Genomic DNA, 27,362 nt, shown 5'->3' on the forward strand with positions numbered 1-27,362 from the left:
TGCTGCGCACATGTAGTTATCCAGGTGCTAAAGCACCGCCCTCTGGCGGTCAGGAGGAATGAAATAGAACCTTATTTTACCTGATCGTTCAAGAAAAGATGTTTCTCCACAGTGCCAAAGCGTTCAGCAATAGTCAGCAGCTCTTGTTTCTTTTCAGTCTCTTTAGGCAGGTTTGCAAAGAAAACCACCTTGCTGCCAAGACCCTTGGCATCCCAGGATCTGTCTCCTGACCGATCATTTTTCTGGACATGGAAAAAACAAAAAAAAAAAAAACCTTTTAGCATCCAGGCAAAAGGGAAATAATAACATCTGAAAACATGGACTTTCACACACCCAGACACTGACTCCTCATCAGGTCAAGGTCAGTAAACCTATCACCACCAAAGGCACCTAAGGTGCTGGTTTCCACAATCCGAGCCAACACCCATAGCGAGGCGGCATAGCAAAACAATTGTACATTTTGTGATAAAAGCATGGATTTTGGCACACATATTCTAAATTAACTAATGTTTATTTTCAGATATGGAGGCATCCTGGAGCTGACCTCTAATGAGCTACGGGTCAATAAAAAATTTCAATTTCAGTTAAATACATCATACAGAGGAGGTGATGGTCTAGTGGTTAAGATGTTGGGCTTGAGACCAGAGGATCCATGGTTCAAATCCCAGCCTGACCAGAAAATCACTAAGGCAAGGTCCTTAATCCTCTACTTCCACTACTGTGTAGTGGGCACCTTGCATGGCAGCAGCCTGACACTGGGGTGAATGTGAGGCATGATTGTAAAGCAGTTTGAGCATCTGATGGAGATGTATGGATGCTTAGGAGAAAGAAAAAAAAAAAGACAGCAATGTGATTCATCTATAATATTCAAGACAGCAAAAGTTACCCCGAATGCTATAGGCATTTGGAAAGCTAAGGAAGGGTCTGGGGGGATGCCACCACCGCCGCCCCACCGCCCCCCCAGAAGATTTTGAGAATACAAGTGCCCTGTGGTGCATTCTTTGGACTAAATTTGGACCTGAAACAGCTGTTAAATTTCTCTTGTGATCTCATGCAGTATGGCACAACATGTGGCTTTTGAATGCATGTTGTGCCATCCTGTAGGAGCATGTACAGAATATAATAACAGTTTACAAATATAGCTAAATCTTCATGAAAACGTTGTTTGTGATTGGGCTTAAAGACTAGGCAATTAAAAATCATAACTCTCAACTAAAATGTAAATAACTTCATAACTGCTTTCAGACTAGGTAAAGAAATATATCATAATATCATACCATAATACTGAAGCCACTCGATTATTATTCATTCAGTAATGCACAACAATAAAATGTTAAATTTGTTTAAATTATCCATCTCAGTCTGAGCCCAAACACCTCTAAGAATCTGAACCTGAATGAATTTATTTTATTTTATACAGAAAATGTATTTATTGATCGACATACCTTGATTAACAAACCTTATAGTAAAAAGCCACATATTCTTGTGTAAATTCCTGTAAATCCACTCAAAGCTACTGTGTCTTTTTCCCATGAAAAACGTCTACATTAATAAAAACTAATTTATGTTCTTCTGCAAATTCATGCAGCCTAAATCCATTCAAAGCCAGTCTTTTTTCCCAATGAAAGAAAGTCTAGATTAATGAAAAAAAAGTCACAATCTTTTCTAAAATCCTGTTTGAACAGCACAATGTTTATTTTCCAGAGAGAAAAATTCTTACCGTGTTTCCTGAGGGGACAGTTCACTTTTCCCGTTTCTTTTATCTTTCAGGTGTGTTGATGAAGCCAGCGACAATTCCACAGATTCTTGTCCTTATCAGACTTTTGCAAACAATCTTTCTCGCCATCTTCTCTCTGTCCGACGTCAGTCCGTGACACAGACATGATGCACAAGTCTTCTTTTAAAAAAATATAGTGCTCTAAAGGTCTGCGATGTCCACATGCTACCTTTAGCTAAAGCTTCGTGCCGGAGATACACAGCGTCGCCGCAGCAACCAACCAGTCTAGCTTTACAACAACTGTCGCAACAGCCAGAATTTTTTTCTCAGAGGACATTGATTTTTATCAGTGTCCGTAGACTGCCGCAGTCTTATAAAACTTGCATGATGTCGTTAAAAAAAGAACACTTTGCGATAGACATTTTAAATACTCAGTGACAATCATGATTACAGAGTAAAACACTAACACCCCCCCCCCCCCCCCCCCCCATGATGAAATCCACGGAATTTCGCGGATCCATGGACTTTTCACAGCCCTGCATTTCTTTTAGATGGCAAGAATTTACAAAAAGACGAAAAACCGTCCAAAGACGGCGAATAATCATCCCTGGAGATGGAAAAGTGCTATATAAATACAGTCCGTTTACCATAGCAGATGAACACTGATATTTCAGAAGTGAAATGAAGTTTATAGGATTTAGAGAAAGTGTGCAATAATTCTTTAAACAAAATTAGGCAGGTGCATAAATTTGGGCACCCCAACAGAAAAAAATACATCAATATTTAGTAGATCCCCCTTTTGCAGAAATAACAGCCTCTAAATGCTTCCTATAGCTTCCACTGAGTCTGGATTCTGGTTGAAGGTATTTTGGACCATTCTTCTTTACAAAACATCTCAGGTTTGTTGGTTTCCGAGCACGGACAGCCCGCTTAAAATCACACCACAGATTTTCAATAATATTCAGGTCTGGGGACTGAGATGGTCATTCCAAAAAACGTTGTACTTGTTCCTCTGCATGAATGCCTTAGTATATTTTGAGCAGTGTTCAGGGTTGCTGTCTTGTTGAAAGATCCAGCCAAAAGAGCAACTTCAACACTGTCACTGATTCATGAACACTGTTCTCAAGAATCTGCTGATACTGACTGGAATCCATGTGACCCTCAACTTTAACAAGATTCCCAGTACCTGCACTGGCCACACAGCATGATGGAATCACCTCCACGGTCTTTTCACGGCCATGCATACCGCCCCTTGTTATGTCCAAATAACTATTTTAGTTTCATCAGTCCACAGCACCTTATTCCAAAATGAAGCTGGCTTGTCCAAATGTGCTTTAGCATACCTCCAGCGCCTCTGTGGCGTGTACACAGAAAAGGCTTCCTCTGCATTACAGCCTCATTCAGCATCTCATTGTGCAAAGTGCGCTGTATAGTTGAATGATGCACAGAAACACTATCTGCAGCAAGATCATGTTTTAGGTCATTGGAGCAGGTCTGTGGACTGACTATTACTGTTCTCGCTATCCTTCACGTGTGCTTATCTGAGATTTTTCTTGGCATGCCACTTCAGCCCTTAACTAGTACTATGCCTGTGGTCTTCGATTTCCTCACTATGTTCCTCACAGTGGAAACTGACAGCTGAAATCTCTGAGACAGTTTTTGTATCCTGCCCCTAAACCATGATGTTGAACAATCTTTGTTTTCAGGTCATTTGAGAGTTTAGAGGCTCCCATGTTGCCACTCATTAGAAGAGATGCAAAGAGGGGAAACATTTGCAATTGGCCACCTTAAATATCCTTTCTCATGATTGGATTCACCTGTGTAAGGAGGTCAAGGGTCAATGAGCTTACCAAACCAATTTTGTGTTCCAATAATTAGTGCTAAATGTATTTAAATCAATAAACAAGGGTACCCAAATTTATGCATCTGCCCAATTTTATTTAAATAATTATTGCACACTTTCTGTAAATAATAAAAACTTCATTTCACTTCTCAAATATCAGTGTTTGTGTGATATATGATATATTTAAATGAACATTTCTGATCCATTTCCACTAGATTCAATACAGAATCACACCATATTAAAAATATTATCAAGAAAAACTGGAATTTCCTACAATGTGATGCATCTTGGTTTTTGGAACCCTCTATATTCAGTTTTAAACGTGCGCCTACTTTGAGCGATAAACTTGTTCATAGCTACTTGCCAGCACCTTTAAAAAACAAAAAAACCTAGCTCTCAGTTAAACAGTGTGGTAGCTTTAAATGTGGTCAGTGCAACCATAGCTCTAATGTGGCCAAATGTAATACATTTTATGATACACATGGAGACTATACTTATGAAATACAACATTTTATTAATTGTAAAACTACTTTTGTGATTTACAAATTAGAGTGTCCAGTCTGCAATGTGTTTTACATTGGCAGAACTAAATGCTGTTTACAGGATAGAGTCTCAGAGCAAAAGTATGCCACAAGAACTAAAATGACAATTATCCTATGGCTCGTCATTTTAAGGACAAACATAATAGTGGTCCTTCCATTTTAAGAGCTACTGGCATTGATCACATACCACAAACTATAAGAGGAAGCAATAGGATAAAACAACTGAATCAATGCAAGACTTTTTGGATTTTTAAATTAAAAGCAACTATATACCCGGGTCTCAATAAAGATATAGAATATTGCCATTTCCTCTAAAGAGTTCATTGTCCTAGTGATATGCAATGTGTTATTTATATGTCTGACATATTATTTGATGGATTTTTGTATTGCTGGGCAGACACGAGACACATTGGTTAACTGATGATCCAAATGTTCACACCTGTAAACCCACCCATTTTGAGGTTTTTAAATCAGACCCGTCTCAGAATGATAGTGTTCACTTCCTGAGGAAGGCTTCTAGCTGAAACTCATTGAAGTTCATGTTTTTAATTATCATTTGCCCATAAAATAAAGGCATTTTAACTTTTTTTTTTTTTTTTTTTTTTTAATCAGATGAGTGCCTTGGTATCTTCTCAAGACTTTGTCAAAATTGTTTAATCTTGCTCAAATGCGTTCATAGTGAAAAGAATTTGCAAAGTAGGGCACCATAACATGCCGTGAACCAATTTTGAACCTGTATTTGCATTTTCAGAAAGCAATATATCAACTCTGAATGGAAGCATAACACTCAAATTTGTTATTTACAGTATTTGGCACCCCAAAATAATGGCTCAACTTTGAAAGATTACTGAGCTTATTTTTTCTTTCATGGCATCATAAAATTAGCAATTCAGTCACAAACGCAATTTTGTTACAAAGTTTTGACGAGCTGTACTCCGAGAGTAAATTGCGAGATAATTTTGATATTTCAGAATTTAATATTTTGCATGTATTCGTCAGACATATGTAGGTACTTGCAAAAAAAAAAAAAAAAAAAAAAAAAAAAAAAAAAAAAAAAAAAAGATCATCTGAGTTGTTGACATGGGGGGCACCTGATGATTTCACATGGAATGGCCCTTGAGGTTTACAGTAGACGTTCAAAAGCAGCCCTCATTTTGCACCATGTTCATCATGAGGTGGGACTCTCAGAGCTGCAGCCTTCACTGTACCCTCGACACTGTATACCATCCTTTCATGACACTCAATTCTACCTTCATATTAAAATGCTTTTCTCATGTCAGAGGGAGGTTACCTCAATGACCATCAGCTCCTTGGACAGGTTGAAGAACACTGGTTTGCCAAACATCGAAGCTGGATGCTGCTGGTAATAGTTGACCATGTCCATCGCCTGATCGTGAGTGCTCATTTCCAAGAATGCCTGTTGGAGAATTGACAGAGGTTAGTGACTGAAGTTTCAATTTAATTTTTTTCAATTTATATAGTGCCAAGTCACAAAGTTGCCTAAAGGCGCTTCACACAAGTAAGGTCTAACCTTACAAACCCTTACCCTTCAAGCCAAGCCAAGACCTTTGGGTAGACTGATGATCAACATGGAGCATTTCATCAGTCTCACCACAAAAACACTGCTCAAGAGGCTGAACCAAAATAATCACCAACAAACACAAAATGCCATCTACTCCTCCTTCAGGGGAACAAATAAAATATGCAGTTCACAATGCTTTGGACAGGGTGTTTCTTAAAGTGTTAGATTGTACCAAGATTGCTACACCTTATGGTTTTCAGTTTTGTTTTCTACGCTTCAGATGCTTGTTCTTTGGAGTCCATGCTCTGACAAGATGAAGCCATACTGCGATGTGTCAACGTACATTACGCAAACTGATGTATGTACAGTCAGGCAAATAAGTATTTGATCCACTGTCGATTTTGCAGGTTTTCCCACCTACAAACAATGTTGAGGTCTGTAATTTTTATCATAGGTACACTTCAACTGTGAGACGACCTTCTTGCTGGGAGACATCAGTGCTAACCACTAAGCCACTTTGATGCCCTTTCCAAATTATTAACAGGTTCCAGTTATTGAACAAAAAATGTTATACTGAAAAAAAAAATATAATGTATGATGGACAGCTGTTTGTATCCTTAGATGAATTTACAAATGGATTAATTCAAAGGATACTAGTAATTATATCCAGCACATATTTCTAATTTTTATTTCACTTGATAAAAGCATTTTCATTTGTTGTTTCAGTTCATTAATTGATCAGTGAAAAAGCTCAATATATTTTCATAATACAAAATTGGTTTATTTGGATTATTTATAAATTAAAATTTAAATTCATTCCGTTTTTGGGGGTTTTGAAAACTGTGATCATATGCATCCTTCCTGCTGATTGGTGGATGTAATAAAACAGAAAAGAGAGAAAGTCATGACATGAGAAGCTTTAAACAAAAATGTTCAGCTGTACATCCTCCACAGTCAAAGTTCACAGTGTAACTTGGTTAAAAGCAGATAAAACTTTCAGTCATGACATCTGTGCTGAGTGTTAGCACTGGAGGTCTAAAAACCTTATTGTACTGATACTGACTATACGCCAACCATCACAATGAAGTTTATCCTGCCAAGCAACATGATGGAGGCAATCGTCAACATGGATTCTCGTGGAGCCGTTCAGAGACATCAAGTTTGCTGTTGTACCTTGTTCTTGAGAACCAGGTGCTCCCTCACACGTCCAAAGGGCTCAGCAAAGTCAAACAGAACCTTCTCGTTGAGCGGCTTCCGTTCGTACTTCACCACCACCACGCGGCCTCTCGGCTGAGGAACACACGACATCTGGTTTCAGTTAAAGGTGACATTAACTTGTAGATACAACCCCTGGCAAAAATTATGGAATCACCGGCCTTGGAGGATGTTCAGTTGTTTAATTTTGTAGAAAAAAAAAAAGCAGATCACAGACATGACACAAAACTAAAGTCATTTCAAATGGCAACTTTCTGGCTTTAAGAAACACTATAAGAAATCAACAAAAAAAAAATTGTGGCAGTCAGTAACGGTTACTTTTTTAGACCAAGCAGAGGGAAAAAAATATGGACTCACTCAATTCTGAGGAATAAATTATGGAATCACCCTGTAAGTTTTCATCCCCAAAACTAACACCTGCATCAAATCAGATCTGCTTGTTAGTCTGCATCTAAAAAGGAGTGATCACACCTTGGAGAGCTGTTGCACCAAGTGGACTGACATGAATCATGGCTCCAACACGAGAGATGTCAATTGAAACAAAGGAGAGGATTAACAAACTGTTAAAAGAGGGTAAATCATCACGCAATGTTGCAAAAGATGTTGGTTGTTCACAGTCAGCTGTGTCTAAACTCTGGACCAAATACAAACATGGGAAGGTTGTTAAAGGCAAACATACTGGTAGACCAAGGAAGACATCAAAGCGTCAAGACAGAAAACTTAAAGCAATATGTCTCAAAAATTGAAAATGCACAACAAAACAAATGAGGAACGAATGGGAGGAAACTGGAGTCAACGTCTGTGACCGAACTGTAACAAACCACCTAAAGGAAATGGGATTTACATACAGAAAAACTAAACGACAGCCGTCATTAACACCTAAACAGAAAAAAACAAGGTTACAATGGGCTAAGGAAAAGCAATCGTGGACTGTGGATGACTGGATGAAAGTCATATTCAGTGATGAATATCGAATCTGCATTGGGCAAGGTGATGATGCTGGAACTTTTGTTTGGTGCTGTTCCAATGAGATTTATAAAGATGACTGCCTGAAGAGAACATGTAAATTTCCACAGTCATTGATGATATGGGGCTGCATGTCAGGTAAAGGCACTGGGGAGATGGCTGTCATTACATCATCAATAAATGCACAAGTTTACGTTGATATTTTGGACACTTTTCTTATACCATCAATTGAAAGGATGTTTGGGGATGATGAAATCATTTTTCAAGATGATAATGCATCTTGCCATAGAGCAAAAACTGTGAAAACATTCCTTGCAAAAAGACACATAGGGTCAATGTCAAGGCCTGCAAATAGTCCGGATCTTAATCCAATTGAAAATCTTTGGTGGAAGTTGAAGAAAATGGTCCATGACAAGGCTCCAACCTGCAAAGCTGATCTTGCAACAGCAATCAGAGAAAGTTGGAGCCAGATTGATGAAGAGTACTGTTTGTCACTCATTAAGTCCATGCCTCAGAGACTGCAAGCTGTTATAAAAGCCAGAGGTGGTGCAACAAAATACTGGTGATGTGTTGGAGCGTTCTTTTGTTTTTCATGATTCCATATTTTCTTCCCTCTGCTTGGTCTAAAAAAGTAACCGTTACTGACTGCCACAATTTTTTTTCCTGATTTCTTATAGTATTTCTTAAGCCAGAAAGTTGCCATTTGAAATGACTTTAGTTTTGTGTCATGTCTGTGATCTGCTTTTTTTCTACAAAATTAAAGAACTGAATGAACATCCTCCGAGGCTGGTGATTCCATAATTTTTTGCCAGGGGTTGTACATCATTTCAGGCAGAGGATCCTCAGTTCAATTCCCTGATCAGACATAAAAAATATACCTACGGCAAATTGTGTTTCTGTGCCGTGCTCAAGGACACGCAGTCAGGAGCAACTTATTTTAAATTACCAATATCAATTCAACACCAGACCTTAAAAAAAAAAAAAAAAATTGATAACGCTATTCCACGTCACACTACAGTCATGAAATTTGATATTCTTTATGTTCTCAGTGCAAATGTTTCACGCACACTTTTTAATGGCAGCACTCATCTCTCATCTTCAGCTGCTTATCTAGGATCGGGTCGTGGGGGCAATAGCTCCAGCAGGGGACCGCAGACTTCCCTTTCCGAGGTCACATTAACCACCTGTGACTACGGGATCCCAAGGCGTTCCCAGGCCAGTGTGGAGATAGAATCTCTCCACCTAGTCCTGGGTCTTCCCCGGGGTCTCCTCCCAGATGGACATGACAGGAAAACATCCCTGGGGAGGTACCCAGGGGGCATCCTTACCAGATGCCTGAACTACTTCAGCTGGCTCCTTTCCATGCTAAAGAGCTCTACTTCAAGCTCATGAGTGGTTGGGATCTCTACGGGAGACACCAGACACCCTCCTCAGTAAACTAATTTTAGCTGCTTGTACCCACAATCTATTTCTTTTGGTCATGACCAAACCCTCGTGACCATAGGTGCGATTCAATTTGGTGCAATTCGTAAGCTAAAAGATATTTCTCAGTCCCATTTTCTTGTTCATTTTAGCAAGCAAACATAGCAAGTCCCTTTAGCTGCTCCCTTGTTTGCACTCGAGGTCACCACAGCAAATGCTGAATTGGCACAAGTTTTATGCCGGATGTCCTTCCCGAGGCAACTCCACATTACATGGAGAAATGTTGCAGGGGTGGGGTTTGAACCAGGAACGTTCCACAGTGAAAACAAGTGCACTAACCACTTGGCCAAAAAACATACTTTGCCATACTGGCGAGATGACGGTCTTATAATCCAGAGTCTGTAACGTGGTTTAGAATACAGCATTATTATATGGCTACAACGGTACACACACTCTGACCGGCTGATTTTCGGTCTGATATTTTCCCACTTCAGACCGTTACGATGACAAATCGGTCCAGATTGCGTATCAGATTTGCAACTGTTTACAAAAAGCGAACAAAGAAATTCTGAGTGACGCAGAGGACCATTCTCCAAGTAAATGTTATTACACTGACAACTGTGAATTGGAGGAATTAACAGCAAATGAGCTTAAGGTGAACAAACAAGATGAAAACACAGCTCCCAACAGCCATATAATGAACAAATTATTAACCTTGTTTGCTCGGTCTGTACGGTGATATCAGACCTCAGTCTTTTATGTACGGCCCTGACTGCGCTCAGCCTGTACTGTCAAGACCTCGCCCTGATATTTTCCCGTACACACCTTGTGCTCGGTTAATAATACTTTATTATTACCATTTCATTGAACCATATAGAGTGAGGAAAATAAGTATTTGAACACCCTGTGATTTTGCAAGTTCTCCCACTTAGAGATCATGGAGGGGTCTGAAATTTTCATCTTAGGTGCATGTCCACTTTGAGATACAATCTAAAAAAACAAAAAAAAAAAATCTGGAAATCACAATGTTTAATTTTTTTAATTTTTTTTATGTTACTGCTGCAATTAAGTATTTGAACAACTACCAACCAGCAAGAATTCTGGCTCACATAGACCTGTTCATTTTTCTTTAAGAAGCCCTCTTATTCTTCACTCTTTACCTGTATTAATTGCACCTGTTTGAACTTTTCAGCTGTATAAAAGACACCTGTTCACACAATCAATCACACTCCAACCTGTCCACCTTAGCAAAGACCAAAGAGCTGTCTAAGGACACCAGGGACAAAACTGTAGGCCTGCACAAGGCTGGGATGGACTACAGGACAGGACAGGCAAGCAGCCTGGTAGAAGACAACTGTTATGAGTATTTATTAGAAAGTGGAAGAAACACAAGATGACTGTCAATCTCCCTCGGTCTGGGATTCCATGCAAGATCTCACTTTGTGGGGTAAGGATGATTCTGAGAAAGCTCAGACCTACACAGGAGGACCTCACAGTCACAAAGATAACATTAGTAACACATGATGCTGTCATGGTTTAAAATCCTGCAGGGCAGCAAGGTCCCCCTGCTCAATTCAGCACATGTCCAGGCCCATTTGAAGTTCACCAGTGACCATCTGGATGATCCAGAGGAGGCATGGGAGAAGGTCATGTGGTCAGATGAGACCAGAATAGAGCTTTTTGGAATCAACTCCACTTACCATGTTTAGAGGATGAGAACAACCCCAAGAAAACCATCCCAACCGTGAAGCATGGGGGTGGAAACATCATACTCTGCGGGTGCTCTTCTGCAAAGGGGACAGGACAACTGCACCATATTGAAGGGAGGATGGATGGGGTCATGCATTGCGAGATTTTGGCAAACAACCTCCTTTCCTCAGTAAGAGCATTGAAGATTCCAACATGAAAATTACCCCAAACACACAGCCAGGGCAACTAAGGAGGGGCTCCGTAAGAAGCATTTCAAGGTCCTGGAGTGGCCCGGTCAGTCTCCAGACCTGAACTCAATAGAAAGTCTTTGGAGGGAGCTGAAACTCCAAACCTGAAAGATTTAGAGAAGATCTGTATGGAGGAGTGGACCAAAATCCCTGCTGCAGTGTGTGCAAACCTGGCGAAAAACTACAGGAAACGTTTGACCTCTGTAATTGCAAACAAAGGCTACTGTACCAAATATTAACATTGATTTTCACAGGTGTTAAAATACTTATTTGCAGCAGGAACATACAAATAAATAAAAAAAAAAAAATCATACATTGTGATTTACGGATTTTTTTTTCCTTTTAGATTATGTCTCTCACAGTGGACGTGCACCTAAGATGAAAATTTCACCCCCCTCCCTGATTTCTAAGCGGGAGAACTTGCAAAATCGCAGGGTGTTCAAATACTTATTTTCCTCACTGTATTTGCATTGGATTGACTAAACATTTGATTTCAGCAAGTTGTGCTTTTCTAACAACTGATCAAATCAATTTTATTTATATAGCGCCAAATCACAACAAACAGTTGCCCCAAGGTGCTTTATATTGTAAGGCAAAAGCCATACAATAATTACAGAAAAACCCCAACGGTCAAAACGACCCCCTGTGAGCAAGCACTTGGCGACAGTGGGAAGGAAAAACTCCCTTTTAACAGGAAGAAACCTCCAGCAGAACCAGGCTCAGGGAGGGGCAGTCTTCTGCTGGGACTGGTTGTGGCTGAGGGAGAGAACCAGGAAAAAGACATGCTGTGGATGGGAGCAGAGATCAATCACTAATGATTAAATGCAGAGTGGTGCATACAGAGCAAAAAGAGAAAGAAACACTCAGTGCATCATGGGAACCCCCCAGCAGTCTAAGTCTATAGCAGCATAACTAAGGGATGGTTCAGGGTCACCTGATCCAGCCCTAACTATAAGCTTTAGCAAAAAGGAAAGTTTTAAGCCTAATCTTAAAAGTAGAGAGGGTGTATGTCTCCCTGATCCGAATTGGGAGCTGGTTCCACAGGAGAGGAGCCTGAAAGCTGAAGGCTCTGCCTCCCATTCTACTCTTACAAACCCTAGGAACTACAAGTAAGCCTGCAGTCTGAGAGCGAAGCGCTCTATTGGGGTGATATGGTACTATGAGGTCCCTAAGATAAGATGGGACCTGATTATTCAAAATCTTATAAGTAAGAAGAAGAATTTTAAATTCTATTCTAGAATTAACAGGAAGCCAATGAAGAGAGGCCAATATGGGTGAGATATGCTCTCTCCTTCTAGTCCCCGTTAGTACTCTAGCTGCAGCATTTTGAATTAACTGAAGGCTTTTCAGGGAACTTTTAGGACAACCTGATAATAATGAATTACAATAGTCCAGCCTAGAGGAAATAAATGCATGAATTAGTTTTTCAGCACCACTCTGAGACAAGGCCTTTCTAATTTTAGAGATATTGCGTAAATGCAAAAAAGCAGTCCTACATATTTGTTTAATATGCGCTTTGAATGACATATCCTGATCAAAAATGACTCCAAGATTTCTCACAGTATTACTGGAGGTCAGGGTAATGCCATCCAGAGTAAGGATCTGCTTAGAGACCATGTTTCTAAGATTTGTGGGGCCAAGTACAATAACTTCAGTTTTATCTGAGTTTAAAAGCAGGAAATTAGAGGTCATCCATGTCTTTATGTCTGTAAGACAATCCTGCAGTTTAGCTAATTGGTGTGTGTCCTCTGGCTTCATGGATAAAGCTGGGTATCATCTGCGTAACAATGAAAATTTAAGCAATGCCGTCTAATAATACTGTCTAAGGGAAGCATGTATAAAGTGAATAAAATTGGTCCTAGCACAGAACCTTGTGGAACTCCATAATTAACTTTAGTCTGTGAAGAAGATTCCCCATTTACATGAACAAATTGTAATCTATTAGGTAAATATGATTCAAACCACCGCAGCGCAGTGCCTTTAATACCTATGGCATGCTCTAATCTCTGTAATAAAATTTTAATGGTCAACAGTATCAAAAGCAGCACTGAGGTCTAACAGAACAAGCACAGAGATGAGTCCACTGTCTGAGGCCATAAGATCATTTGTAACCTTCACTAATGCTGTTTCTGTACTATGATGAATTCTAAAACCTGACTGAAACTCTTCAAATAGACCATTCCGCTGCAGATGATCACTTAGCTGTTTTACAACTACCCTTTCAAGAATTTTTGAGAGAAAAGGAAGGTTGGAGATTGGCCTATAATTAGCTAAGATAGATGGTGTATTAAGATAAATAAAATAAAATCTGACAGAAGTAAAGCTGCACCTACCATTCGTTAATAGTCACCTACATCACTTTCAGTTCTCAACAACTCTGATTTGGATTTACATCCGATTCTTATAAATGAAAATGGTAAAGTGTTGATGTCAGCATTTCTGGGCGACTCAAAATTTACAATCACGCATTAAACTTTTTCACATCAATAATTTACTTCTGTAAATGTGATGATGTTTATCTTTTCTCCCACACGAATATTTCATGCCAATGTAAAGGCCCCATCACACGGCACTTAATGAAGGGCAACAAAGTCCAAACGACAAGAAATCTGGACTTTCGTTGACTTTCCTTTGCATCATTTAACCATGGCGCAGCTTCATTGCTGCAGCTGGCACTTCATCAGGATTTTAAAACTGTTGAAAATTTGGAACAAATGCCCCCAAAAACACTCATTTGTCCGTATTTTGTTTTGCTGTAATTTTACTTTTTTTATCATTTGCTTAATTTTTGTAACGTTAGCATTTAGTTTGACTTTTGTAAGTGTTCCATGATGCATAAAACAAAATGGCTGATGCACATCCAAAATGTCCTTGTAACTATGTGATCTTAACCTAACTGCCTTTCAAAATGTCCTTGTATTTGATTAATCAGATCCTTTTACAGCTGTCTAATTGATCAAACCATCTGATCTTTTTATATATGAGTGAAAGCATGATGAACACCCCTAAAATGGCCCCTTGGCACCAAAAATCGAACTTATGGTACAGACAAGAGTAATACAGCAAATGAAAGCTGTTACTCTGTAGAATTCAGAAATGCATTTATTTTATAAATCAGATTTAATTTTTACTATGTAAATTCAGTTTGAAAACAGCAGGTTTCACATTTCAATGACAAAAACGGTATATTGACAGCTGACATATTTCTATCTTTATACAAACATTATACAAGGTATGTCTTTTCCACATTCTATTTTATTCTATTTTGTAAATGTCAAAAGTGGACATATTTAATACACCTAAGTAAATAAACATCTATTAAAATGAGGTAAAAATCAGAAAATCAAGTTTTTTCAATTTTCATGGCCATATAAAATTAATTTTTATATAATATTTGACATTTTTCTCACTTTTGTCATAGCTATGCATTGCATTAATCAAGGAAAACAGTTGAAGGGGATTCAAAATAGAAATTAAAGGTACACAGTTAAGTCAAAATTTGATCAAAATATACATTACTTTTATAACATTGGCTTGTGAGCCATGTTTACTAACTTGATACTAAAAGTGAAGCTTTCTGTTATCATTTTTTCCAGTTTTATTTGATGAAAGCAATGAATATTTTCAAAATTTGGCCCATAATTTGTCTTTAAATAATTTGGAAAATATAAAAGGTCAAAAACTGACCAGAGGGTAAGTTTCACCATCATGTTGACGTAATGGTCAGGCATTTACATTCAAGCCTGACTCAGCAGGAATAATACACAGTTTTAACTTTTTTGCTGTTGTTCTAGGTCTTTGGCAAAAGAAAAGATGATTTATTTGATACTAAGGTTTTCTTTAAAAATATCAATACAAATGCTCTGAAAAATTGATGGTGACGTAATGGACAGACACTGGGTCATCCACCTTTGGATGCATGGCTTTGCAAAACATTCAATTTTTGTCAGTTTTTTTATGTAGTATATTCCAAAACTAGTACTAAACATTTCTGCAGGAAAATTGATATAATAAACACAAATTTGCATATTTATCAGGCTTTTGAAGCAGCATCTACTGCAAAATTCAAAAAGTGGTTACAAAACAGCACGTTTCAAACCACAATGGCTGTTCCAAGGGCATGCTGGTAAGTCTGCAGTGGTCAGTTCAGGAAGACTGGTGGACACAGCAAACAACTGCTGCCATATGGCAGCTGTCTGACTATTATTACCATCATGGCAATCAACCAATTTTGGCATACGAGCAAAAGGACCACTGGTTACATGCTAAAGTGGACCAAATATGCTACATTCAGAGAGCTGTAATTTTCTTATTATTGTAGTAGACCTCTGAAACTTTCAGATTACAGAATATGACTAGTGCATTATATTTAATTAATTAGAATGAGAAAATATACCTCCGTAAGTAAATGCAAAGGGCTTAAATTTACTTTCACCCTTCAAAAATCAATTGGGGAATTCACTGTGCTTTCACCCATGTTTAATTGATAAAACCAAAGTATGCATATCTATTTGGAAAAAGAATCAGTATGATGGAACACTGTTTTATTGTGTGACACTACATACATAAACACGCACTATAAGATTTTTACATAACCACAAATGCACCTAGGGCAGTCACAATTATTAGAATATTCGCCAATCGCAATTATTTTTCATATTCGCGATTACCGTGAATTACTTATTTTATCCATAAAGTTGCATAAAACGACTCAGAATCTGACGTCATCGTGTTGCAGCAGCGCAAGCAGGCTCGCTGTCACTCTGTTTCCCTCTCATCTTGGTCGGCTGGTTAGCGATGCTCGGATAATAACATGGAGCATGAGGAAGTTCTGGTTCCAAAGCCATGTACCACGACACCGCTGTGGATGCATTTCGGTTTTTTAGGGCTGTCTTGACTAGTCATGTCTACGTCGACGATTGAAATTGTTAACTAATTTAGTAGTCGACGAGTCGTTTATTTTATTTAAGTCTTTGATTTTCTCTCAATTCATAGTTTTAGGGAACGAGCCGTCCTGCCATCATTTGGATGTTCAAATTTTGGGTAAGACGGCCGAATAAAACACTAACCATATTGTTCAAAGCCATTTAAAATGCGCAGTTTACCAAAGGAGCTGTGCGTGCGTGTGTGTGCACGCGTGGAATCAACTCGCTGCAGACTGCGAGGGAGGGAGATTCCTAAACGGAGGCACAAGACGTTACGTTCTGTGAACCATCACGTGAGACAGCAAGCGCGGAGCAGAGAGAGAGGATTTTAATCCGAGTGAACATGTAAAAAAAACAAAACCAAAACCGTGGAGCTGCCTTTACTCTCTGTACTTTCTCTACAAGTGCGGTTCTGATGGCACCGTCCTGTTCACACCATGTGCACATCGTATACTGAATTTATGAGATCATGAGATGAAACAGACGGTCAAATATCCTTAAAAAATGAACTGGACAAAAATTATACGTACATGGGTTAAAAATGTTCAGAGGCACAGATCACAAAAAGCTGAACTTTAACAGGTGTCAGTTATCAGTTTTCCTGCACATGTCCAGGTGTTTTTTCCTTTCCTTTTTTCCTTCTTTATAAGAGTTTGGTGTTTGCGTTTGCTCCACAAAGTTTTAAAACAAAATGTTCACACTTTTCTTTATAGCAGTTATGTAATTTCAGAAATTTAACAAAAACCACAAAATCAGAAAAAGTTGGGACTATATGTAAAATGAAGATAAAAATAAAAATGTTGCACTATTCCCATTTTCTCCACTCACAGAAGCCAAACATTCTTCCAGAGTTGTGCAATCATACTACGATAGAATATAAAGAAAGGAAAAAAAAGGAAAAAAAAATAGACAATATAATTGTCAATCGCAATTATTTGCCTGAAAATTAATCGTCTCTAGAAATTCCTAATCGTGACAGCCTTAAATGCACCGCGAACAGACACCGCCCATTTTCACTATTCTGCAGCCAGCTCACACAGACACTGACTCAAGCCAGGTTAAGGACTGCCCATATGGGGGTGGCTTAAGCTGAAGTAGTAAAAGTTAGAGAACAAAGTAAGTCGGGGTTCCTTGTTCCTGGCGTTTGCATGCGACCGACTGAGATAACTCTGTATCAGTGTTACAACTCTTTACAAGGCAACATCTAAACTTTGAACTTTCCTGTCCAATTCTTTTTGGAGGTTTCACCGTGATAAAAGAACCTAACAACTTCGTTCAACCAGCTGAATGTTTTCACAAAGTACAGAAGCCAGTTAGTGGGCGTTTTTGTGAGGGAGCTGCAGCCCATCCGCAGCGGTGCTGGTGTGTGCTGTGTGGGGCTTCTGCCATTGCATGTGATGTGGCGAGTGCTGCTGCGGTCATGCCGTGGTGCTGGCTACCCAGGAAGAATTTGTCGGTCTCTCTGCCAGCGCATGGTAGTCCGTGGTCATGGTGTTGGCCAGCGCTGCGTGCATATGAGGAGAGAGCTGGTGCACAAAAGTCCGGCCGGAGCTCCCGCATAGTGTTCAAGAGCTCTGAAGGGCTTGCTGTCCTCCAGCCAGTTCAAAGTTTAGAGGAAGTGATCCTTGATGCTTTGCAGGGGCACATCAGCCTCATTCGTTTCCATGGAGCTGCTAAGTACCGGCACGATCGTTGATGGCTGTGTATTTGTTCGCAACAGGACGTGATCACCATTTGTTTCCATGGAGCTGACCATCGTTAAAGGCTGTGTATTTCAGAAATACCAGGGTTTTGAAAAAAAAGGCATAGAGTCTGTTTTGAAACACAAGGTTCGGTCAGATCGGCACACAGAAATGATCACACAGACTGCATTTTGCTAGAATAAAAAGGCGTATATTTATTCCCCACAAAAGCAGTTACATCAAACACAAGTGGTTGCAGCGCATTTTTCTCTTACCGTGACGCCTTTAAGGTGGAGAGCCAACACCTTCAGCAGAGTGCGCCTGTCAACCGGCTGGGCGTTCGTACGTTAACCCGCAGCAGACTCTGTTGAAGCATGGTTCTACTCCCTCTTTTCTAGTGTGTCCGCGAAGGGAGGGTGAGTGGCCAACTCAACCTCCTGGCGCACATAATTTCTTTAATCAACAGGCATCTGAAAGTTATTTCAAAGATATAATAAAAGCAGTTCTTCACTCCCAGTTCAGAATGATCCCAGCATGCTTCACTCCCAGTCGTTAGTGGCTACGAAAACAAAGTCGTGCTATCAGTGTAATAATAACAAGTACATCCAGCTCTTCGCTCCCAGTTCAGACTGACCCCAGAGTGCTAAAACAAAATTAAACAACAAATACATTCTCAGGGTTACGTTAAGACAGGTGCAAAACAGCACAATAACATTTATTATACAGAGTCTCTCTCGCTCTCTCACTCACACACTTTGGGTATACAGACAACGATTAGAATTTTGGTATTTGAGAAATATTTGGCGTGTTTGCAGTGTGTATAATTTTGGTGGTGTATGGTGGGGGGTTTTTTTTGTAAAAATGAGGCGTCTTATGGATGTTGAACAAGCACTTCAGTTCCCCCCAAATGGAGCAAGACGGAGCGTGCAGCATGTCATCAGAGTCTGAACCAGACAGTGAGGAGTCTGACGATGAAGGAGATGATCCCTCCTTTGTTCTGGACAAGGAAGCAGAGCAGGTGGATCCACCGACGTGCGCACAGATCTCCACAGTGTCTCGGATCACGCGCTTCTGTTTGCAGCTTCTCCACAGACTCAGGCGCTATGAGCTCTGTCCCAGCACCGAGTCCTGAAATGCAGAGATGCAGACACACACTGCTCCAGCAGTGGCTCCAGGCGCATTTCGTTTAAAGTGTGGAGATCGTTAGCTTCGGTTTCATTTTTGTCCCTTTTGCACTCTTGATTCGCAGGCTATTCTGTGATAAAGGTCATTCTCCCACCTTATCTCAACAATGTGACTTTTTTACACAAGCCATAAAATGCATATTTACCATGCTCGGTTAAGACAAACATATGGAGTTTCCATGAAGACAGTCTGAAGTAAATTCATCCTCTTGAACAGAAAACAGATTGAAGCTCTTAAATCCACAGGTTTTGCCTCCGCTTTATCTGGCTTCTTCACAGCCCTCTGAATATGCCATCGGACAGATACTAGCAGACAAAACTGTGTTTGACTGAAAGACTACAACCCTTTCTTGACCCGTTCTGTGGCGTTAGAGAAGAATGTCATGAAAATAAACTGACTGACAGACTGTCTCAGCCGCTCGATTGTATTTCATATGTTTGCTTGGACCACCAGGAAGTCAAATTAATATTTTCCATTATTCCTTAAGTTTTCAAATGCAAACCACTGAATAAGTTTGATTCATTCAGTCAGTATTCATCAGGCACACGTCTGCTGCTACCACAAAAAAGGTGTGCAACTATTATTTTTTTTTATTCCAACTTCTATTCTTAATGAAACCACTGTAGAAAATACAAACATTCAAAAGTGCCAAGACGAAGGATAAACTTTTGTAGCTGATGGTTCCTCCCAGAACTATTAAGACTACCGGCTAAGCAGAAAAGGGATTAAATATAAAACGGCAGACACACACAAACACTGACCTTAGGTGGTCCAAGCTGGCTCTTCCCCGACAGCCCAGAACTTCCAAGACCTCCAGACATAAAAACAAATCAGGACAGAAATACTCATTTATTCAGTACACGTCAACTATCTACTCTCACTTAGACATGGGCAATACGGCAAAAAGTACCACAATCTACCCCCGATCATGAAGTGAATCCCGATCACAGAGCCCTGGGCATCGTTTAACCACTCAGCTTCACTCCAGCTCATATGTAAATTATACTGCCATATGTGAGAATATATTATGATTGTTATAAAACAGGTGCAGACTGGATTCATCAGATCATCTGGGAAAACTGATGTCAGATAAGTGAGCTTCTTACCCCAGTTACAGGTCATGCCTCGTCCTGTCTGACCTGAAGACATGGGTCCAGGTCCGGGTCCAGGTCCCAACAACCCCAGAGACAGGTTTGGGGTTCCCATGAGTCCCATGCTGGAACAGAATAAAGTGTTTATCAGCAATCAATCAGACAGGTGGTTACACAGAGCATGAAGGAAAACTGACAAGTACCAGGATGCTTTTGAATCAAAAGATGTAGTCAGCCAGGGATCAGAAAAGAGAAAGCGAGAAGGAAAACAGAAAACACTGATTTATGTCTTACCCTCTGTTGGAGACCATACCAGGGTCCCAGTCTGGATACCTAAAACACAATAATTAGCACATGGTTTGCATGTTAGAACTGATAATTCAGCATGTGCACAAGCACCACAGATGTGATCTTTGTATCACAGTGAATCCAAATAAAAATGATGCATAAAACAAATTCCAGCAACAAGATTAACACCAAAAAGGCATCAGGCATATAAACAAAAGAGCAGAGTTCTCATGTCAAGTGCAAATCCTCCGTCTCCAATGAGTTGTGATTCAGCCATGGCTGCAGTTACAGAGCTTGTTAAGTTTGCACAAATGGCATTTTTTTTAAACTGTGAGAAGAATCTGTTCTGTTTAACATTTATGTATTTCTTGTTTATTTTTGTTCCCTTATCACCTAGATTTTGTTAATATATGTTTCACTGAAAATCTGAAACATAAATGTGTACTTTATTTCTACTTCACAATGAGAGAAATCAAACATTTTAAACAAAGCCTCAGGCACACAGATACAAGGCTGTCAGTGATTTGGGAGAGTCGCTGACAGTTTCAGTCACAGGCATCCCTCAAGTACTCACATGCATCACTCTTTTTAGATAGTTGCAAAAATACTGTGGCACAACACATGCAGGATGGTGGCAAAATTGCTGTCATGTATGTGGCACAAATCTGTGACCCTGCTGGGCACACGTTTTGAGACGTATGCAACTCTGTGACCCAGAGTAGCATGCTTCTGGAACACCGACCTCCACATTTCAGCAATACAGAGCGTAGTGTGGAGATGATGTCCAAAACACTTTAGAATCCACTCCCACCCTCTGGTCACATTCCGAGATGGAACCGTATCTCCTAATATTTATTCTGTATACTACATTTCAGGGAAACTGTTGGCCCAATTTGTTCTTGAATATTTGGGGTGTTTGGTGTAATGCTATTGAGAAAGAGAAGGTGGCTAATAGACATGAGAACATGTATGTACAGTGTGCTACTTACATGTTGATGAGCTGCCTGCTGGTTTCAGCATGACGAAGTCCACTGACGTGTTGGTTCCACTCCTGAACATAGACAGAATCAGTAAAGCAGCAAAAGCCGTTTCCAGCCACCAGCCAATCTCAAGAATTATATATACACACATCTCCTTTATTTAACCAGCTAAAGTCTCACAGATTAAAACATGTACTCAAGGAATAGCTGACTAAAAACGTCCATTTTATACAGCTGCTGCATCCCATTAAAGCTCAACAATCGCTACAACTGAAGACAATGTTTAACTTTACATCTCTACCTTAGACACTGCATTCAAACTAAAGATTAAATCTGGTTTTGAATGTTATGGAGGGAAATTGGAACAATGATTTAATAAATACATCAGCTCCATTGAGGTTCTGCAGCAGAAAAATGACATCACAACGTAAAACCAAGATCAGGAAGACACTATTTTGTTTCACCTTGTGAATTAAATATCAGATTGCAACAGCTTGATCAGGGATGTGCCTTGTCTTTAATCCTGTTTGTGAGATTCATGGACAGGATATCGAAGTTTAGTCGGGGGGAGGAGGGTTTCCAGTTTGTTGAGCTCAGGGTCTCATCACTGCTTTTAGCAGATGATGTGGTCCTGTTGGTTTCATTGGCCTGTGACTCCCAACACTCACTGGATCAATTCACAGCTGAGTGTGAAGCGGCTGGGATGAGGATCAGCACCTCTAAATCTGAGGCCATGGTTCTCAACAGGAAACCGATGGATTGCCTACTGCAGGTAGGGAATGAGGTCTTGCCCCAAGTGAAGGCGTTCAAGTACCTTGGGGTCTTGTTCACGAGTGAGGGAACAATGGAGCGCGAGATTGGTGGAGAATCGGTGCAGCAGGGACGGTGTTGCATTTGCTCTACTGTACTGTTGTGAAGAAAAGGGAGCTGAGCCAAAAGGCAAAGTTTTCGATCTGCTGGTCAATCTTCATTTCTACTCTCACCTATGGTCATGAGGGTTGGTCATGCCCGAAAGAACTAGATCGCGGATACAAGCGGCTGACATAGGTTTCCTTAGGAGGGTGGCTGGTGTCTCCCTTAGAGACAGGGTGAGAAGCTCGGGCATCCATGGGGAGCTCAGAGTAGAGTTGTTGCTCCTTTCCGTTGAAAGAAGCCAGCTGAGGTGGTTTGGGCATCTGGTAAGGATGCCCCCTGGCGCCTTCCTAGGGAGGTGTTCCAGGCACATTCACCTGGGAGGAGACTCCGGGGAAGACCCGGGACTAGGTGGAGAGATTATATCTCCTCTATATATTATATCTCCATACTGGCCTGGGAACACCTCGGTATCTGCCAGTCAGAGGTGGTCAATGTGGCCGAGGAACAGAAGTCTGGGGTCCTCTGCTGGAGCTGTTGCCCACGCAACCCAGTTCCAGTAAGTGGTTGAAGATGAGTGAGTGAGTGAACGAACATCTTGATCAGTCGGACCATTCTGCAACACCATACAATTATTGCATTGTGTTGTAGAATCCGGATCCAGGTAAAGTCCAGATCACAATGTGAATCACATATCTTTAATTGTGAGTACTAATCAACCCTTGGCGGACGTCACAAATCTCAGATTGCTGTTGTTATTGTTAAAACTATCATTGTACCAGAAAATTGTGTTATTATATTAGTGCACAATAAATTTTGGCTATGCAGTGGCTTTCGATGTGGCATAGTAGATACACCATCAACTTTGACAGTAGATCTTGGTTCAAAAAAGGTTGTGCACCCCTGCTTTTCTAGGAAAACTAAACTTAAATGACTTCTGTTGTGATATGGCACTTTACAGTAAATAAAAATATAATGCAATGCTAAAATACCCTCGGCCGTAGGAGCATTTTGTTATTTATAATTTGCAATTGTTTAGTTAATTATTACGATCCTACTGTCTTACGTACAATTTTTACATGTTCAAGTTGTGCAAATCAAGGAATATCTGTAGATCACCCTCTGTGCATTTGCACATATTAATAAGACAAATTTAACTCCATAGAAAATTTAGCTTTGAGTTAGCAAAAGTCAGCATGCAAGCTAATGTCCACAAAATGTCTTGTAAATGACACCAGAGGTGTTATCAGGTTACAAGAACAGTGTCTTTATTTCTCACTTGCTTTTACATAATATACCAGAAACAAAGTAGTTAGCAAGTTTTTAACTACGAAGTGACATCAGCATGCTAACCTCTGTAAAATGTCTTAATAGGTTCCAAAAACAGCATTTTCAGTTTTAGAAGTGCTTACTTCTCACTAGCTTTTACATAATACATATATATACACAAATACATACATATATATACATATACACACACACACACAGTGAGGAAAATAAGTATTTCAACACCCTGCGATTGTGCAAGTTCTCCCACTTAGAAATCATGGAGGGGTCTGAAATTTTCATCTTAGGCGCATATCCACTGTGAGAGACAATCTTAAAAAAATATATATCCGGAAATCACAATGTATGATTTCTTTAATAATTTATTTGTATGTTACTGCTGCAAATAAGTATTTGAACAACTACCAACCGGCAAGAATTCTGGCTCTCACAGACCTGTTAATTTTTCTTTAAGAAGCCCTCTTATTCTGCACTCTTACTTGTATTAATTGCACCTGTTTGAACTTGTTACCTGTATAAAAGAAACCTGTTCACACAATCAATCACACTCCAACCTGTCCACCATAGCCAAGACCAAAGAGCTGTCTAAGGACACCAAGGACAAAACTGTAGACCTGCACAAGGCTGGGATGGACTACAGGACAACAGGCAAGCACCTTGGTAGAAGACAACAACTGTTATGATTACTTATTAGAAAGTGGAAGAAACACAAGATGACTGTCAATCTCCCTCGGTCTGGGATTCCATGCAAGATCTCACTTTGTGGGGTAAGGATGATTCTGAGAAAGCTCAGAACTACACAGGAGGACCTGGTCAATGAGCTGAAGAGAGCTGGGACCACAGTCACAAAGATTACATTAGTAACACATGATGCTGTCATGGTTTAAAATCCTGCAGGGCAGCAAGGTCCCCCTGCTCAAGCCAGCACATGTCCAGGCCTGTTTGAAGTTCACCAGTGACCATCTGGATGATCCAGAGGCATGGGAGATGGTCATGTGGTCAGATGAGACCAGAATAGAGCTTCCTGGAATCAACTCCACTTACCATGTTTAGAGGATGAGAACAGCCCCAAGAAAACCATCCCAACCATGAAGCATTGGCGTGGAAACAACGTGCACTTCTGCAAAGGGGACAGGCCGACTGCACCGTATTGAAGGGAGGGTGGATGGGGTCATGTATTGTGAGACTTTGGAAAACAACCTCCTTCCCTCAGTAAGAGGGTTGAAGATGGGTCATGGCTGGGTCTTCCAGCATGACAATGACCCCAAACACAGCCAGAGCAACTAAAGAGGGGCTCCGTAAGAAGCATTTCAAGGTCCTGGAGTGGCCTGGTCAGTCTCCAGACCTGAACTCAATAAAAAAAATCTTTGGAGGGAGCTGAAACTCCAAACCTAAAAGATTTGGAGAAGATCTGTATGGAGGAGTGGACCAAAATTCCTGCTGTAGTGTGTGCAAACCTGGTGAAAAACTACAGGAAACGTTTGACCTCTGTAATTGCAAACAAAGGCCACTGTACCAAATATTAACATTGATTTTCACAGGTGTTCAAATACTTATTTGCAGCAGTAACATACAAATAAAAAAAAAAAAATTAAAAAAAAATCATACATTGCAATTTCCGGATTATTTATTTATTATGTCTCTCACAGTGGACATGCACTTTAATTGCATGAAATAAGTATTTGGCCCCCTACCAACCAGCAAGAATTGTGGTTCTCACAGACCAAAATCCCTGCTGCAGTGTGTGAAAACTTGGTCAAGAACTACAGGAAACGTCTGACCTCTGTAATGGAAGACAAATGTTTCTGTACCAATTGTTAGGCTGTTTTTCTAGGGGGTCAAATACTTATTTCATGCAATAAAATGCAAGTTAATTATTTAAAAATCATACAACGTGATTTTCTGGATTTTTTTTTTTTTTTTTTTTTAGATTCTGTCTCTCACCACAGGAAGCATACAACCCCCGGCAAAAATTATGGAATTACCGGCCTCGGAGGATGTTCATTCAGTTATTTAATTTTGTAGAAAAAAAGCAGATCACAGACATGACAAAACTAAAGTCATTTCAAATGGCAACTTTCTGGTTTTAAGAAACACTAAGAAATAAGGAAAAAAAATTGTGGCAGTCAGTAAGCTTCAGCTTTTAGCTCATACCTTTTTTGTTAAGGGTCCAAAAGGAACCTTTTACTCATTAAAAAAAAAAATATATATATATATATATATATATATATATATATATATATATATAATAGTAATATAATAGTAAGGGAAACACTGAAGTTTACTTAACATTGTGAAATACAGACTGTTTTTAAAATAAATACTGTGTAAAACTCAATGCGGATGTCAGCAAGCTCAAGTGAGAAAAAAAAAAAGCAGGTTAATGTGAACAGAGCATGTTTAAAATCACAGCCTCTGCTGCCTCACATTCTACTGAAAAACTCCTTTGTCCCTCAGGCCATCAGACTGTACAATTTCTCACTCAGGGAGAGAAGGAGAAACAGGAAGACAAAGGACAGGAGCAGTTGTAGCCAGTTAGTAGTTCTGGTATTTGTATTTACTTTTTGCAAATTGCTTCTTACATCTACTTTTGATACTTTGTGTGCTACTGTCCAATGCTGCTGGAACCTCAATTTCCAGTTCTTTCTAATGTAATCTAAGAGTCAGCCTGTCAATCTCAAGGCACTCCAGACACCAAGCACAGAGATAACGCTGAAAAAATATCAGGAAGATGAGGATGAAATGTGCGCATTAATCTCTAAGATTATTCACATCAGTGAGTGTGTGTCAAGTCATCCTCAGATGAAGGCCAAGACTTCCCTGAGTCCCAGGAAAAATGTTTAAATAAGCAAAGAAAAAAATACATTTCTAAATCCAGAAAGTACTATCAAAATAACATTGTCATTACCCTCTCACAAGACAATGTACCCAACCTACCCCCCCATTGTTTTGTTTTTTTTACCAATCCGAAAAAACTATCCGATCAGAGGTAAAACTGTGATCCAAACTGAACCAGGAGTTTTGTGATCCTTGACACCCCTACCCATAACCATATTATAAATTAATACGGCAGCGCAGTCTCGTTTGAACTCCTCCGTGATATCGTGGGACTTGACCACTTCTGGGGACAGCCTGCCGCTGCGCAACATAAACACGGCATCACTTCACATGGAAAATTGTGTACCGTTTTGCTTTCGGCTGCAACTGTCGAAGCAGTCGCGAAAAGTGCAGGTTTTTTTGGTTTCTAGTGGAGAAGGGAAGACAAGGCAAATGAGAGAGGTCACGTCAGTAAGTGTTAACCTACACAGCTAACCAGAGTAGCTGCGTCCTCTTGCCCACACAACTGCCTCAATATGTTTGAACTCAGGTCATAAACAACCCGCAACACGTCCAATTTCCGCCGCATCAGCACTTTTACTTTGCATTTTCATTTTGTTTGCCCTGGAATTTGCCCAAAAACTCAGAGAAAGTGACGTGTTTCTGATGGAGACAGATGAGGGCTGTCCTCAGATGTAGAATTATTGCATCATATTTTAATCCTTTCGCGCCCACCCTCAAACGAGACAGCACTGCCCAATAAGGTACTCTTTTCAGATTGTCAGTTATTTAAAACCTAAACACATGTTGACTTTGGATTCAACAAAAAGCTTTTTATGGCAAAATGATGTGCATCCTCTTTGACATGTACATTAGGTGGCTTACATCGTATTTTGACATAAAAAAAAAAATAAAAAAAAGCTCCGACTGATCCAAGGGGAATAACGTGGTTAGTTTACAACATGGTTCAAGTACAGAGTTACATTTTACTGACACAGAAGCCAAAAAATAAACTCTTATAACACAATAAAAATACTGTTTCTAGCTGAACAAAATACAAGGTCTATTAGAAAAGTACCTGACATTTTTTT

General features: G+C 39.9%; 1 protein-coding gene across 3 annotated transcripts in view; it reads right to left on the minus strand.

The window, feature by feature from the left end:
• The window catches only part of matr3l1.2 (matrin 3-like 1.2), an 86,690-nt gene that overhangs the window by 53,217 nt on the left and 6,111 nt on the right, over positions 1-27,362 (minus strand). For all 3 annotated transcript variants that reach the window (XM_034182245.1, XM_034182246.1, XM_034182247.1), the window contains 7 exons: positions 21,325-21,386; positions 20,342-20,380; positions 20,063-20,172; positions 19,718-19,767; positions 6,798-6,914; positions 5,394-5,519; positions 81-242 (listed from right to left, as the gene is read on the minus strand). In XM_034182245.1, the coding sequence (XP_034038136.1) occupies positions 81-242; positions 5,394-5,519; positions 6,798-6,914; positions 19,718-19,767; positions 20,063-20,172; positions 20,342-20,380; positions 21,325-21,386 (666 nt within the window). The remainder of the gene's footprint in view (positions 1-80; positions 243-5,393; positions 5,520-6,797; positions 6,915-19,717; positions 19,768-20,062; positions 20,173-20,341; positions 20,381-21,324; positions 21,387-27,362) is intronic.

The sequence above is a fragment of the Thalassophryne amazonica genome, chromosome 11 (genome assembly GCF_902500255.1).
Source record: "Thalassophryne amazonica chromosome 11, fThaAma1.1, whole genome shotgun sequence".
Lineage (NCBI taxonomy): Eukaryota > Metazoa > Chordata > Actinopteri > Batrachoidiformes > Batrachoididae > Thalassophryne > Thalassophryne amazonica.